We start from the raw sequence: 15,024 nt of genomic DNA on the forward strand, positions 1-15,024 counted from the left end.
TCTCACGCGGTCTGCATGTCCAGCACGAACGCTGGTCCAACTGAGGCGCCAGGTGGAAATGGCATGGCAAGCCGTTCCACAGGACTACATCCAGCATCTCTACGATCGTCTCCATGGGAGAATAGCAGCCTGCATTGCTGCGAAAGGTGGATATACACTGTACTAGTGCCGACATTGTGCAGGCTCTGTTGCCTGTGTCTATGTGCCTGTGGTTCTGTCAGTGTGATAATGTGATGTATCTGACCCCAGGAATTTGTTAACATTACGAGCGGCACGCTAAAACAGCGACTTGGGCGAAAGCCAAGAGATTCAAAATGGTTCAAATGGCTCTGAGCACTATGGAACTTAACGTCTATGGTCATCAGTCCCCTAGAACTTAGAACTACTTAAACCCAACTTACCTAAAGACAGCACACAACACCCAGCCATCACGAGGCAGAGAAAATACCTGACCCCGCCGGGCATCGAACCCATGAACCCGGGCGTGGGAAGCGAGAACGCTACCGCACTACCACGAGATGCCGGCACCAAGAGATCTAGGGCGGTGTACAGTCCTTGCGTTTCCACTTCCTATTTGTACCGAAGATACGAGTTTAGTTGTGGTCTGTCTGTGACGTCATCTGAGGCATCGTGTACTCTGCCGTTTGACTGACGCGGATCATATGGCGGCTGGGTTCAAATGGTTCCAATGGCTCTGAGCACTATGGGACTTAACTTCTTAGGTCATTAGTCCCCTAGAACTTAGAACTACTTAAACCTAGCTAACCTAAGGACATCACACACATCCATGCCCAAGGCAGGATTCGAACCTGCGACCGTAGCGGTCGCGCGGTTCCAGAGTGTAGCGCCTAGAACCGTTCGGCCACCCCGGCAGGCGGGTGCGGAGTGAAGACTAGAATTTTAAAGAAAAATGGTATTCAGACATCTTTCTTTACTCAAAACAAAATAAAAAAGACTTATTCCGAAAACGGATGCGGAAACAGGTGCACCTGATTACCTCCACAATGCAGGCGTCTATCAAGGGTCATGTGGCTGCGGCAAGGTGTATATATGCGAAACGGGAAGAACTGTTAAAGAACGCATTAAGGAAGACGAACGGCACATGCGGCTAAATCAAAGTGCAAAATCGGCAGTAGCGGAACTTGACGAGTATTGTGGCTCTGACATCAATTTTAATAACGTACGTGTACTGGCTAAAGAAACAAACATTTATAGAAGAAAGGTCCGAGAAGCGGTTGAAATTTCTAACGATTCATCTAATTTCAATAGAGAGGACGGCTATAGGCTTCGGGCATCGTGGCTCGCCGCCGTCATGGAAGTAAATACGCGGCCGCGGTGTGGGAGCGGCATAAACAACGTGCTGCAAGTAATCTCGGTGGACAATAATATTTTGGGTAAACATTCCCCCTCTCTTGCTCTGTCCGTTTCGAATGTAGCCACTGATGACGACCAACCAATAGCGGTAGCAGGCATTTCAACCAATAACCCTTCTCCAGCATAAGTGTGGAACACTGCCTTTCTATCCAATGACGATGACCGCCAATGGTATCCACAGGAGATGAGCTACCAGTACCTCTTCTTCTGTATTAGCCTCTGACTATGGTCCACCAATGGTAGCTACATGAGTTTTAACCAATACTGTCACTTCTCCAGCAGGAACGCCAGAAAATTCCCCCTTTACAAGTGGACGCGACACTCGTCTCTGACAGTGTTCTAGTAGTAGTGGACCCCAAAAGTTCCTGAGGAAGATCCCAGCAGAGGGGTCGAAACGAAACATCGAACATTTTATAAGAAACATGACGCAGCCTAATAACCCAGAAGATTTGAACTTCAAGACTAGTCACACATCTCTAGCTGTACTCATATACTAGCGCAATATATACATGGATACACACACACACACACTTAATATTTTATAGTACTGCTTTGAATCAATTTAGAATACTCATAATTTTTTATTACTATGGTTAAGTTGGTTAAAATTACAGAAAAAATTTCGCTCCCTGCATTTGAACTTTGCCGTCTGGAATTTTTAGAACGTAACTGACAGTTGAACATGACGCCTGAACTACAACATTAAGGGACCTTGTTATTATTTACATCCAGGCCTTGAAACTTGTTACAGCTCTATTATTTAATAGGTTTCATCACTTGCTGTAACCAAAACTTCCTAGCATTAATATAACAGGTACTTATTCTACTGCAAATAGGGACATTTTTGTCACAGCTTTAGTCTTCAGCAAAGTACTCGAAAGCTATTGGAGGTAGCTCAATGGAATTGCATAGTTAATGTTTTAATACTAAACTCAAGCTTCATACAAATTTTCATATTTCTAATATTTACCACCCTCAATTTTTGTTAAAACCGTGGATTGTGACTAAACTATTGCTTTAATCATGTTAAGACTTGTACCAGTTAATTTTGACACACATGTGCACATTATGACCAATCTTTGGCTTCTTAGCTTTTTTATTGAGCGCCACTTAGTTTTTTTTTTCTTATAACGATATATTTAGCGACAATTATCGATCTGATCAGTTTGAGATTTAGCAGTTTATACATTAATATAGCAAAAGCACACGCTCACAAAGTTTGGAAGAGTAACTTTAACTTTTGTTGTGTTCATAGTTCCGCATAGTCAGCGCGGGTACACAACTTTCCCACTAGAGCCCACCCTGCGAAGCACAACAGTGCAGGCGCAGCGCTCGTCCACCTCCGCACTACGAGATGGCGCTGCCATAGAGACGGACCAAATTCTGCTTCCGCCGATCCACGTATTAATATGTAACGCAGCCAATGAGATTGCTGCTAACGTAGAACCTTTTCTCTTCGCGGATCACACTTGCGCAGTGATACCTGAACGCGCGAGGTATTATAACGAGTGTACAGACCTCCGATTAGTCAGTCTGCATTAGTCTGCACCAGTCTGTACCAGTCTTTAGCCAAGTTTCAGTCTGCGCCTAATAAGATTGCCAGATTCCTGTTCATAGCCATGAAGATAAATGTATAGACACTTTTGTCAAGTGTCAGAGATATATGTGAGAATAAGATTAACGTACCAGTACCAAAGGAACTTCAGATTGTCAATTGTAAATAGCATCCAGAACCAAGTTAAGTACTTTTTATGCTTGTTATTATTTTAATAAATGTGTGTGCAAATTAATCAAGTTCTGTTTAAAGTTGGTCACCGTCAATCTATTACTCTAAGCGTGCAAGTGGCATTTCTGTCATCTGACCTAACGGCAGAAGATAAACACGCCACGATAAGACCACAAGACCTATTGCTGGCACTCGCCTACTTCGCTAGAGCGACAAGTCAAATAATCTGATGGTGTGTGTACTGAAGGTCCACAACTTTTAATTCCACTCTTAAGTTATGGTGCAAAACTTGTGCGCACAGACACGTTATCGTGATGTGGCGCTACTATCAGTCAAGTAAGTCCCGGCACACTCGTTCGTCTCTGTATCTCTCAAATGATACGGCGCTTGTTTTGTCACACCGTGATAGGAAATGCTGTCCTTCCTCGCATATTTTCTAACCCCTCTCTTACTCCAACTTCATATGGGACTCAGACTGATGGGCAACATGGAATGTTCACAGTGTGTGCAGGAAATGGTGTACCACTCTTAGAACAGTCTACACAGAAAGATGCTCACTAAGACGGACGAGAAGCGGGTGTCAAGCCCTGGCAAACGGCGGTCGGTTTCCAACCGAAACGCTGCTGCCACTGAATTCGCGTCCTTCTCAACCAGTTTCCGAGCGGGCAATGTGATCGAAATTGGTAGCAATGGACACTTGGAGTCTCAGAAGGACGTTTCAAGCTAGGACAAACACAATTGCACGTCTTCAGTGTGCCAAACAACGCAGAAACTGGGCACTCCCGTCTGAAGGTGTGAAGTGTGTTCTGATGATTGGCAATTTTAGCCGCTTTCAAATGACGCGAAATGTCGATTGCACATACTACCCAATGAGATGCTTGCCCAGCTGTGTACAAAAGGTGGATTTCAGGCTCGGGGCGATTCTGTGATGTTTTGTGGTTGTTTCTTCTACCGTGACTTTGCCCTACACCAGGGGTCTCCAAACGTTTTAGTCTGCGAGCCATATTGATTCCTCCACGAAATCATAAGGGCCAAGAGATCTACCTAGTGGTATTAAAGAACCCAAGCACTCCATGATCACCGTAATGCAAGGCTAAAGGAAATATGAAATCGCAAAAATCTAAGGTAGTGGGAATAGCTAGCACTGAAACGAAAAACGATTTTTATTTAATTACATAATTTTGATTGGTGGACGTAGCTGGCAGAATTTCTGGCGAATTTCACCGACAAAAAAGTATGTCACTGCACATTCTTGACGAATGCGTCCTGCAAAGTTAACGAAATCTCAAAATCATTGTTAGCAACACTCTTACTGCAAGACGTAACAGAGGTAGAGTACGTCAACGCATTGTTATTTCAAGCACAGCAACAGCGAGTAGCAGAGCCAGAGTATAAGTATATATTTGATAGTTCTGTTGCGTGATTGTGTGTATGTTGCGAGAGTCTCACGAGCTTTTTGGTGTCCTATGCGCTTTACTAGTAGGTGTGGGACAATTCAAAACTTGAATTCGAAAAGACAAGGAAAATCTGAAAGAAAGTGAAACCTCGCTTAAGAAGCATCTTTCACAATGATTGATCACTAAGGTTAGTCGCCGAAGTTGGCGTCCATTTGAAAGACTTGCACCAGACTCGTGAGTAGAATAACATGCAAAGAATTTTTTTACTTAAAATGTTTTCGCCGAACTAGTCTGTTAACCTTTTTTTTATTTCTCTATCACACGGAGAATGGTCTGTCTGTTTATTGTGGATAGCCACAAGTTTAACCATGACCTTCCGCTTTGTAAAGATAGAGCTCCGACAATGTCGCGGTGTATTGGTCACGATAGGCCTCGAAACTCAATTGTTGGCATTATAGGCACCACCTCAAATATCTGGCGGGCCGGATACCAGGGATGTCCGGCCAGTTAACGCGGGTCGGTTTGCCGGCCCTCGCGGGCCGGTTCCGGCCCGCGGACCTTACTTTGGAGACCCCTGCACTACACCGTTACGCTACCATGGCATGAGCCAGGCGTTCATGTAATTACCAGTCATTCCTTTTTCTTCTAAAGCCCCGGCATTAGTATTCTGTGGACACTCCCACCTTCCAAGATGACCAAAGATATGTTCATCGGCTTGCAGACGTTCTTCGTTCGACGAAAGTGCGACAACCCTCAGTGCCATAAAAGTACTCGGGAGTTGCTGGAGCAGCGGGCGGCACATGGCACTCATTCCTACATTCTGCAAGCCTAACAGGATTTAATCATCCGTTGTTGTTGTTGTTGTCTTCAGGCCTGAGACTGGTTCGAAGCAGCTCTCCATGCTACTCTATCCTGTGCAAGCTTCTTAATCTCCCAGTACTTACTGCAACCTACATCCTTCTGAATCTGCTTAGTGTATTCAGCTCTTGGTCTGCCTCTACGATTTTTACCCTCCACGCTGCCCTCTACTGCTAAATTTGTGATCCCTTGACGCCTCAAAACATGTCCTACCAACCGGTCCCTTCTTTTTGTCAAGTTGTGCCACAAACTCGTCTTCTCCCCAACTCTATTCAATACCTCCTCATTAGTTATGTGATCTACCCATCTAATCTTCAGCATTCTTCTGTAACACCACATTTCTAAAGCTTCTATTCTCTTCTTGTCCAAACTATTTATCGTCCATGTTTCATTTTCGTACAAATATTGTCAGAAACGACTTCCTGACACTTAAATCAATACTCGATGTTAACAAATTTCTCTTGTTCAGAAACACTTTCCTTGCCATGTCCATGTTTCACTTCCATACATGGCTACGCTCCATACAAATACTTTCAGAAACGACTTCGTGACACTTAATCATCTATTAGCTGTATATGGCACATATGAAATATTACTAAGAGCCTTGGGAGAGGCACCTCTGACAAAACTCTACCATCTGGCGAGAAATATGTTTGAGACAGGCGAAATACCTCCAGACTTCAAGAAGAATATAATAATTCTAATCCCAAAGAAAGCAGATCCAGACAGATGTAAAAATCCCCGAACTATCAGTTTAATAAGTCACTGCTGCAAAATACTAACGCGAATTCTCTACAGACGAATGGAAAAACTAGGAGAAGCCGACCTCGGGGAAGATCAGTTGGATTCCGCAGAAATATCGGAACACGTGAGGCAGCACTGACCCTACGACTTATCTTAGAAGCCTGATTAAGCAAAGGCAAACCTACGTTTCTAGCATACGTAGACTTAGAGAAAGCTTTTGACAATGTTGACAACAATACTCTCTTTCAAATCCTGAAAGTGGCAGGGGTGAAATACATGGAGCGAGAGGCTATTTACAGTTTTTACAGAAACCAGATGGCAGTTATAAGAGTCGAGGGACATGAAAGCGAGACAGTGGTTTGGAAGGGAGTGAGACAGGGTTGCAGCCTCTCCCCGATGTTATTCAATCTGTATATTGAGCAAGCAGTGAAGGAAACAAAAGAAAAATTCGGAGTAGGTATTAAAATCCATGGAGAAGAAATAAAAACTTTGAGCTTCGCCAATGACATTTAATTCTGTCAAAGACAGCAAAGGACTTGTAAGAGCAGTTGAATGGAATGGATAGTGTCTTGAAAGGAGAACATAAGATGAACATCAACAAAAGCAAAACGAGGATATTGGAATGTAGTCGGATTAAGTCGGGCGATGCTGAGGGAGTTAGATTAGCAAGTGAGACACTTAAAGTAGTAAAAGAGTTTTAATTTTGGGGAGCAAAGTAACTGATGATGGTCGAAGTAGAGAGGATACAAAATGTAGACTGGCAATGGCAAGGAAAGCGTCTCTGAAGAAGAGGAATTTGTTAACTTCGAGAATAGATTTATGTTCCAGGAAGTCGTTTCTGAAAGTATTTGTATGGAGTGTAGCCATGTATGGAAGGGAAACATGGACGATAAATAGTTTGGACAAGAAGAGAATAGAAGCTTTCGAAATGTAGTGCTACAGAAGAATGCTGAAGATTAGATGGGTAGATCACATAACTAATGAGGAAGTATTGAATAGGATTGGGGAGAAGAGAAGTTTGTGGCACAACTTGACTAGAAGAAGGGATCGGTTGGTAGGACATGTTCTGAGGCATCAAGGGATCACCAATTTAGTACTGGAGGGCAGCGTGGAGGGTAAAAATCGTAGAGGGAGACCAAGAGATGGATACACTAAGCAGTTTCAGAAGGATGTAGGTTGCAGTAGGTACTGGGAGATGAAGAAGCTTGCACAGGATAGAATAGCATGGAGAGCTGCATAAAACCAGTCTCAGGACTGAAGACCACAACAACATGTGAGCGTTATCAAGACCAGAGGTAAAGTTACTTGGTATTAACGTGATGTATGTTGGGAGTAATGTTACACTGATATGTTCCGTGTGGCTATTGTTCAGTATGCTAAGTCAAATGAAGCCTTCGTTTCCGATGGCCTGATGTAAAGACAACTGGTAAGTCGTTCAGTAGTAAAAGTACAAACAGCAGTAAAATGTAGATGGGATTACCGATTCGCTGTTCATGTCTCCGCGTTGGGATGGTTCAGTCTAGTTAAATGGAAAACAAAGAAAAGGGAAAGCACATGTTTCTAATATTTATGGGAACTGGATATCTCTTTTTTCCCCCTGTCTCTACATCATCTTCCCCCTCTATTTGTGCATCTGCCGCTTCTCTCCCCACTCTCTGTTCATCACCTACACCCCCTATCTCTGCCCATCTGCCCTTTCCTGCCTCCACCTGTTCCTGCTTCTGTCCATACCCTCCTTTCCGCTCTCCTTGCCTGTTTCCTCCCAACCCTCTGCCCGTCAGCTCTTCCCATTCTCGTAGCCCGTGAAACATTGCAAATTCAGATTTTGTGGAATTGGGTGGTGCACGAAAAAGGAACCCCGAGTACTAGACTGCTCTTTATGGATTGCCTCTTATCATCTATTGTTCCGAAGCTGTTCCTACTTCGTTTTGTAGTGCCATTGTTTCTTTTTCATCTGTTTCTTGTTGTATCTGCTCGTTGCGGGCAACAATCCGTGCGTAACTGGCAAGCAGTCTGTATTCGGTGCCGGTTTTCAGTGCGCAACCCTGTACTATACTAACTGTAAGTCGATAATACAGAAATAAAAACTTCCTGTTTTCCTGGTAACCGTTTGCGAGGAAGTAATCAAAACACCACATTGTATAATGAGAAAGAGTATGTATGGGAGAAACACTGTTGTTTAAATGTCCGCCATCGTAGTTACAACTAACTGCGACGAACGAAACAAAACTGAACAACTTTACTACAGTGTTTTCTTTCTCGCAGCCGGTTTTTAAAGAAAACATGTACATTGTTGTTTAACAGAGTATGTGGTTTATGTCTGTCTGAATGTTCAGTTGACTATCGTTTAAAATTTGATGTAAATCTGTCAACAAGTTTTCTAGATTTTTGCTAACAATGTGTCAGTATTATGTATTTTACAAGCGTTGACAACATTCGTCCAAACATTTATTAACTAACATGCAATAATTTGAATTAGATCGGTCAAGTTATTTTATTTACATATTTTACATAAGAAAAACTAGGCATATAAGACAACGTTCGTATTAGCGATCAATGTTGTGTCAAAATTTTAAAGCAATAGGTGAGAAACTTTTGGAGTTTTTTGATTTTGTACACACTAGCATTTGCATTTACATTTTTATTTATGTAGATGCAAATGCTCGTTTTGGAAAGCTTGAATCTCCGAAAATTCTTCACCGATTGTTTTGAAATTTTGCACTACGCTGCATTCGAACGGTGGCTGATGGGAGCGACTGTCAATGGGAAATGCCTTTACGGTGTCCCATATATACAGAGTGGAAAGTATTTAAACTGACAAACTCTGGGAGGTTGTAGGGGGCATCAAAACAAATATTTTTCCCTAATGTCATTTTTTCCTATGAGGAGTATTTAAACCGCCAGAGAAAGATCTCTCTGGCGTCAAATTAATGAAACCAACAGACACTTTTCCATTTTTTATGACCCAGAGACAACACATTAACACAACCCAATTTCAATTACAGCAGATTTTCAAAAATGCCTCCATTCACACGTAAACAAAGGTTACACCGTCGGATCATGTTCTATCTGACACGGGCAAAAACCCCAAGAGTATCCTGAATTGTTCCTGCTGCTGCTACTATCCGGGCAAACAGATCCTCTTCTGATTCAACAGGAGTTGGGTAAACAAGGTTGTGCATCTCACTCCACACAAAAACGTCCAGAGGAGACATATCTGGGGATCGAGCAGGCTATTGTACAGGACCACATCTGCCAATCCACGTTTCTGGTAACCGTCGGTTCAGGAATCGACGCACACGACGATTGAAATGTGCCGGCGCCCCGCCATGTTGGAACCACATACGCTGTCTTGTAGGGAGCGGGACGTCTTTCAGCAATTTTGGCAATGCTCTGGAGAGAAAATTGTAATAGTGCCTGCCATTTAATGGCCTAGGTAGCAGATACGGCCCAATTAAACAGTCCCCAACAACACCGATACACACATTAACTTGACGAGCGCTAGTAACTGTGGCATGTGGGTTAACCTCACTCCAAACAAGAGAATTGTGCATGTTGAAGACTCCATCACGCCCGAACGTTGCTTCATCGGTAAACAACACAGAGGATAGAAATGTAGGATGCATTTCCCGTTGTTCCAGATACCACTGCGAAAATTGTGCTCTGGGTGGATAATCAACTGGTTCCAGGTTGTGGACACGCTGTAAGTGAAATGGACGCAACAATTACTCTCAAAGGACTGTTCTTACATTCGTCTGATTCGTCCCCATATTATGTGCAATTGCACGAGTGCTAATTGAAGGATCCCGCTCCACATGCTGCAAGACAGCTTCCTCAAACTGCAGCGTTCTTACCGTGCGACGGCGTCCCTGTCCAGGTAATCTGCTAAACGACCCGGTCTCACGCAGACGTTGGTACACAGCATCAAAGGTCGTCTGATGCGGGATACGGCGATTAGGATATTGTTGTTGATAAACCCGCTGTGCAGCTTGTCCGTTGTGGTGCACTACGTAGTATGCACCAACCATATCAGTGTACTCACTCCAGGTGTATCGCTCCATTAGTAAACAGAGACAATGCACTACTACACTGGTGGACAGCACTTGCCTACAACTGAAGAGCGTAATACGCCCTCTAACAACTGAAGATCGTAATACGGCCTCTGGCAACTGAAGAGCGTAATACGGCCTCTAACGGTTTAAATAATCCTCATGAGAAAAAGTGACATTAGGGAAAAGTATTTGTTTTGATGTCCCCTACAACCTCCCAGAGTTTGTCGGTTTAAATACTTTTCACCCTGTATATTTATTATATGCTGTATGGCTCTATAGCAGGTATTGAAGAACATGCACGTATTCAGATTAATCGTTGTCAAAATTTCAAATCAGTTGCTGAAGGACTCTGCGAGATTTATGGTTTTATACAAACGAACATTTAAATTTTTATTTAAATAAACTGTAGCGTTATAAAACATTATTTTCTCTTTTCCGTTTCCAGCGTTAAACACGATGTATCCACATTTGGATGGCCGAAGATACTGACTGCTGTGGACGGCGTACTGCTTTGCCATTCACTTCAAGAGGTCGGCAGTGACGGAGAGGCGATGTTTTCTGAACTCGGATGTGAGACAACATGTGGTGCGCGCCGGATCCTGCTGAGCTGCGATCGTGAACCTCTGACTCATCGACGTCCGCTGTGTATACTGGCACCTCGCCGCTGCAGGCTATAATTTGCAGCGTCATGGGACTCTCTCAGAGTTCTGTCCCCTACCGCTCCTTCCGAAACCCTACGGCCGCCAGACCAGTTATCGCCCCGACCGTAGTAGTGCCTTCCGACGCCCACATCGGTAGGGCACCCTGGGCTGTCACCGACCAGTCTTCCTTGGGGCAGACCGGGAGAAGTCGTGGTGTGGGCAGGAGGTTAGCAAGCTCTGGACGTGGCCCCCAGAGGCCCGACGCAGGCGCCGTTGGGCGTTTGAACAGGCAGTCGTCCAAGCGACGCCACAAGACGCGGTACGTCTACAGACGACAGCCCAGCCAGCGGCAGCGGAGACAGCGGAACGGTCCCTCCAGTCTCCGGAATGGGCTGGTGCCAGAGGAGACGCAGACTCCCAGCTCTGAGCTGGAGATAAGCAGGTGAGCGGGCCGACAGAGGCGTGCGATCCCACGCGTCTTCTTTGACCCGTGACGTAAGGGTGTTGTCGTTTGTGACGTCATTACGGCGCGGAGTTCGGCTTGTGAGTGTGGCGTGTTTGCAGATGTCGTGTTGTGGTTTGTTGTGCTGTCTGGTGGTATGTTCAGGGTTTTCGTTTGTGTGGCGTAATGGGCTCAGTTTGCTTTCTTTCATTATCCAGAATTGAGCTGTGTTTTGTAGTGGAATTCGTTTCAGTGCGTTAACGATTTTGTGTGAACGTTAATTTAGTGTTGTTCAGTAAAATTAATCAGTTGTTGTTTTTGTTCAGGAATGGATATGACGGATAAAATTAACAGTGCGCTGGTCAAGGGAAGTGTTCGATCCCAATGTATGGCAGTGTATGTTGATATTGGTATCGGGAGATGTTTTTGAGCTATATAGGCCAAGGGAAGTGTTTGACCCTAATTTATGGGCTCGGGAGCTGCTGTTGAGCTATATAGGTCAAGGGAAGTGTCAGATTGCAGATGATATTGTGTTTAGTGGTATTTGGGGAGCTTTGTGATGTTGGTTTTTTTCGTCGTTTTGTGTGGTTTTGTATGGGGGTGGGTGTCTAAATTTGTTTATATTTAGTTTGCCCCCACCCAAAAACACCTCATTTCCCGCTCTTGTCCCGTTAGTGTCATTAGGCTTTTTGTGGAAAATGTGTGCGTTTGTTTCTCGATGTATTTTCGTCCTCATAATGTGAACGTACCGACTTTATATGCGCCATATTGGAATCGTGGTTTATGGTAGTTTCAGCCATATTTGTGACGTACTGGGTGAAAGCAGACGGGCGGGATCGGATGCTTCCGTATTTCCAGGTGAGCGCAGAAACACATTTGCACTGACAAGGGAACTTCCCCATCGCACCCCCCTCGGGTTTACTGGAAATACGAGAGCGTCCGATCCCACGCGTCGGCTTTGACCTGTGACGTAAGGGTGTTGTCGTGTGTGACGTCATGACGGCGCGGAGTTTCGTTTGTGAGTGTGGCGTTGTTGGGAAGCAGCCTAATCACGCCGTATAAAATTCACATCAGTCTTTCCATTGTGTGCCAGCCAGTCCGCTGTAACTAGCTCTGACGTCATAAATGTTGCGCAATACTTTAAAAATCAAGTAAATAACCTGAAACGTTTCTAGAATGTCAGGAGTAGTACTAAATCAGTATGTGTTGAATATCAGTTCAATAACTTTAACCATTTTCGAAATTTGAACGTTTTTCTGTAAAAATCATTGGCGCAACAGAAAAGAGCTAGAAACTTAAAAATTTATATTTAGATTCCTTTTGCATAATAATTTAGTAGAAACAGTATTCTGGATCTCACAAATTAAAATTTTAGTTGAAATTCATGATTTTCTGGTTTTTGTCTTAAAAATTAAGGAAGCAAGATTGATTAAGTAGGCGAATAAATAAAGCTAGGATGTTTAAATTTAAGTAGAATGGAGATCCGCTATAATCATACAGATGTGAAAAGTTTCAACTGAATAACTATAAAACTATAGCAACAGCGTATTTCCAAAGAGCAAGTTCAGAGCTCGTCTACTGCGTGTAGTGTAATTAAATTAATTCTCTCGCCCAAAAAAACAAAATTTAATAACAATTATTCCACCCGTAGCCCCACATATGGTGCATCCGCCGGGAAAAACAAAATTTAATAACAATTATTCCACCCGCCGCCCCACAGCGTGTTTGTAGATGTCGTCGTGTTGCGGTTTGTTGTGCTGTCTGGTGGTATGTTCAGGGTTTTTGTTTGTCTGGTGTAATGGGCTCAGTTTGCTTTTGCTCATTATCCAGAATTGTTCGAGTGTCGACTGTGTTTATAGTGGAATTCATTTCAGTGAGTTAACGGTTTTGTGTGAAGGTTAATTTAGTGTTGTTCGCTGTACATCGTGTGGTAATTTTAGTAAAATTAGTCTGTTGTTGTTTATGTTCAGGAATGGATATGACGGATAAAATTAACAGTGCGCAGGTCAAGGGAAGTGTTCGATCCCAATGTGTGGCTGTGTATGTTGATATTGTTTTTGAGCTATATAGGCCAAGGGAAGTGTTTGATCCTAATTTATGGGATCGGGAGCTGCTGTTGAGCTATATAGGTCAAGGGAAGTACCCGATTCCAGATGATATTGTGTTTGGTAGTATTTGGGGAGTTTTGTGATGTCGGTGTTTTTCGTCGTTTTGTGTGGTTTTGTATGGGGTTGGGTGTCTAAATTTGTTTATATTTAATTTGCCCCCATCCAAAAGCACCCATTCGGACGTTCAGTGGATAGGCCTTGAAAAACTGAACACAGATCAATCGAGAAAACAGGAAGTAGTTGTGTGAAACTACGAAAAAAAAGTAAAATATACAAACTGAGTAGTCCATGTGCAAGATAGGCAGCATCAAGGAGAACGTGAGCTCAGGAGTGCCGTGGTCCCGTGGTTAGCGTAGGCAGCGGCAGAACGAGAGGTCGGCTGTTCAAGTCTTCCCTCGAGTGAAAAGTTTTCTTTCTTTATTTTCGCAAAGTTATGATCTGTCCGTTCGCTCATTGACGTTTCTGTTCACTGTAATAAGTTTATTGTCTGTGTTTTGCGACCGCACCGCAAAACTGTGCGATTAGTAGACTAAAGGACGTGCCTCTCCAATTTGGTCAACTGATTCCTCCACAGGAAAACACGTCTGATATATTCTATACGATACTGTTGACGGCATGTGCGTGACATGACAGGAATATGTTGTTGACCCACCTAACTTGTACACTTGGCGAACGGGTAAAAAGATTCTTCTACTTTGCCTGATGTAGGTTTTCTTGTGGATGTGATAATCACTCCCAAAAAAGTGATGAAAACATCAGAGTTTGTCACATTCACTGCAACAAATGAATGCAACAGTTTCACAGTCACACAGTTTTCCCTGTGCTCTGTCAAAACATATGTTTTTAACGTTTTCAAATTTTTCCGTGTGTAGACCGTCAAATCCTGCATATGTCCAAGCAAATCTGAACATGTCCCGGAATTTTGGAGAGTGAAGTTGATTATGTGTGAGGGCCTGAACTTTGATAATTGTCTGAAAATAAAAAAATTAAACTTTTCACTCGAGGGAAGACTTCAACAAAGGACCTCTCGTTCCGCAGGTGCTGACGCTAACCACGGGGCCACGGCGCTCCTAAGCTCATCCTCTCCTTGATGTTGCCTATCTTGCGCATGGACTACTCAGTTTTTATACTTTGCTTGTTTTTTTTTCATAGTTCCACACAACTTCTTCCTGTTTTATCGATTAATCTATGTTCAGTTTTTCAAGGCCTATCCATTGTGCCAACTTATAATAACTAACTCTGAGGGGGGTACGATGGGAAGGTTCCCTTGTGAAGTGAAAGAAGTCTTGGTTGGTTGGTTGCTAGGTAGGTTGGTTTGTTGATTTGGGGGCGAAAGTCGGCAGTTTATTTCAAAGGAACCATTCCCGCATTTTCCTAAAGCGATTTAGGCCTCTTACAGGTTGTCAGGACCAGATCTTTAGCTTGCGTGAAATAATGGAGAAGTGTTACGAGTGGAACAGGGAATTGTATCTACTGGGTGGCGCACGAAATGTGTTACCAATTGTTTCTTTCACAATTTACGACGCATATTAGATATCCCGCTGGGATCTGTACAGCAGTACCAGCAGAGGTTGGAAAAACAAATGAGTTACGAAATGACGCGTAATTCACGGTACTGCCGCTAGGAGATAAGCAGCAATGGCTGACAATGGAAGACTGACGACACAGCAACGATCGGCAAT

General features: G+C 43.6%; 1 protein-coding gene across 1 annotated transcript in view; it reads left to right on the forward strand.

The window, feature by feature from the left end:
- Positions 1 to 15,024, forward strand: part of LOC126291804 (uncharacterized) — a 144,170-nt gene that overhangs the window by 60,399 nt on the left and 68,747 nt on the right. Inside the window, exon 2 of the mRNA XM_049985500.1 lies at positions 10,597 to 11,234. Coding sequence (XP_049841457.1) covers positions 10,840 to 11,234 — 395 coding nt within the window. The 5' untranslated portion in view covers positions 10,597 to 10,839. The remainder of the gene's footprint in view (positions 1 to 10,596; positions 11,235 to 15,024) is intronic.

Source organism: Schistocerca gregaria, chromosome 9, assembly GCF_023897955.1.
Source record: "Schistocerca gregaria isolate iqSchGreg1 chromosome 9, iqSchGreg1.2, whole genome shotgun sequence".
Lineage (NCBI taxonomy): Eukaryota > Metazoa > Arthropoda > Insecta > Orthoptera > Acrididae > Schistocerca > Schistocerca gregaria.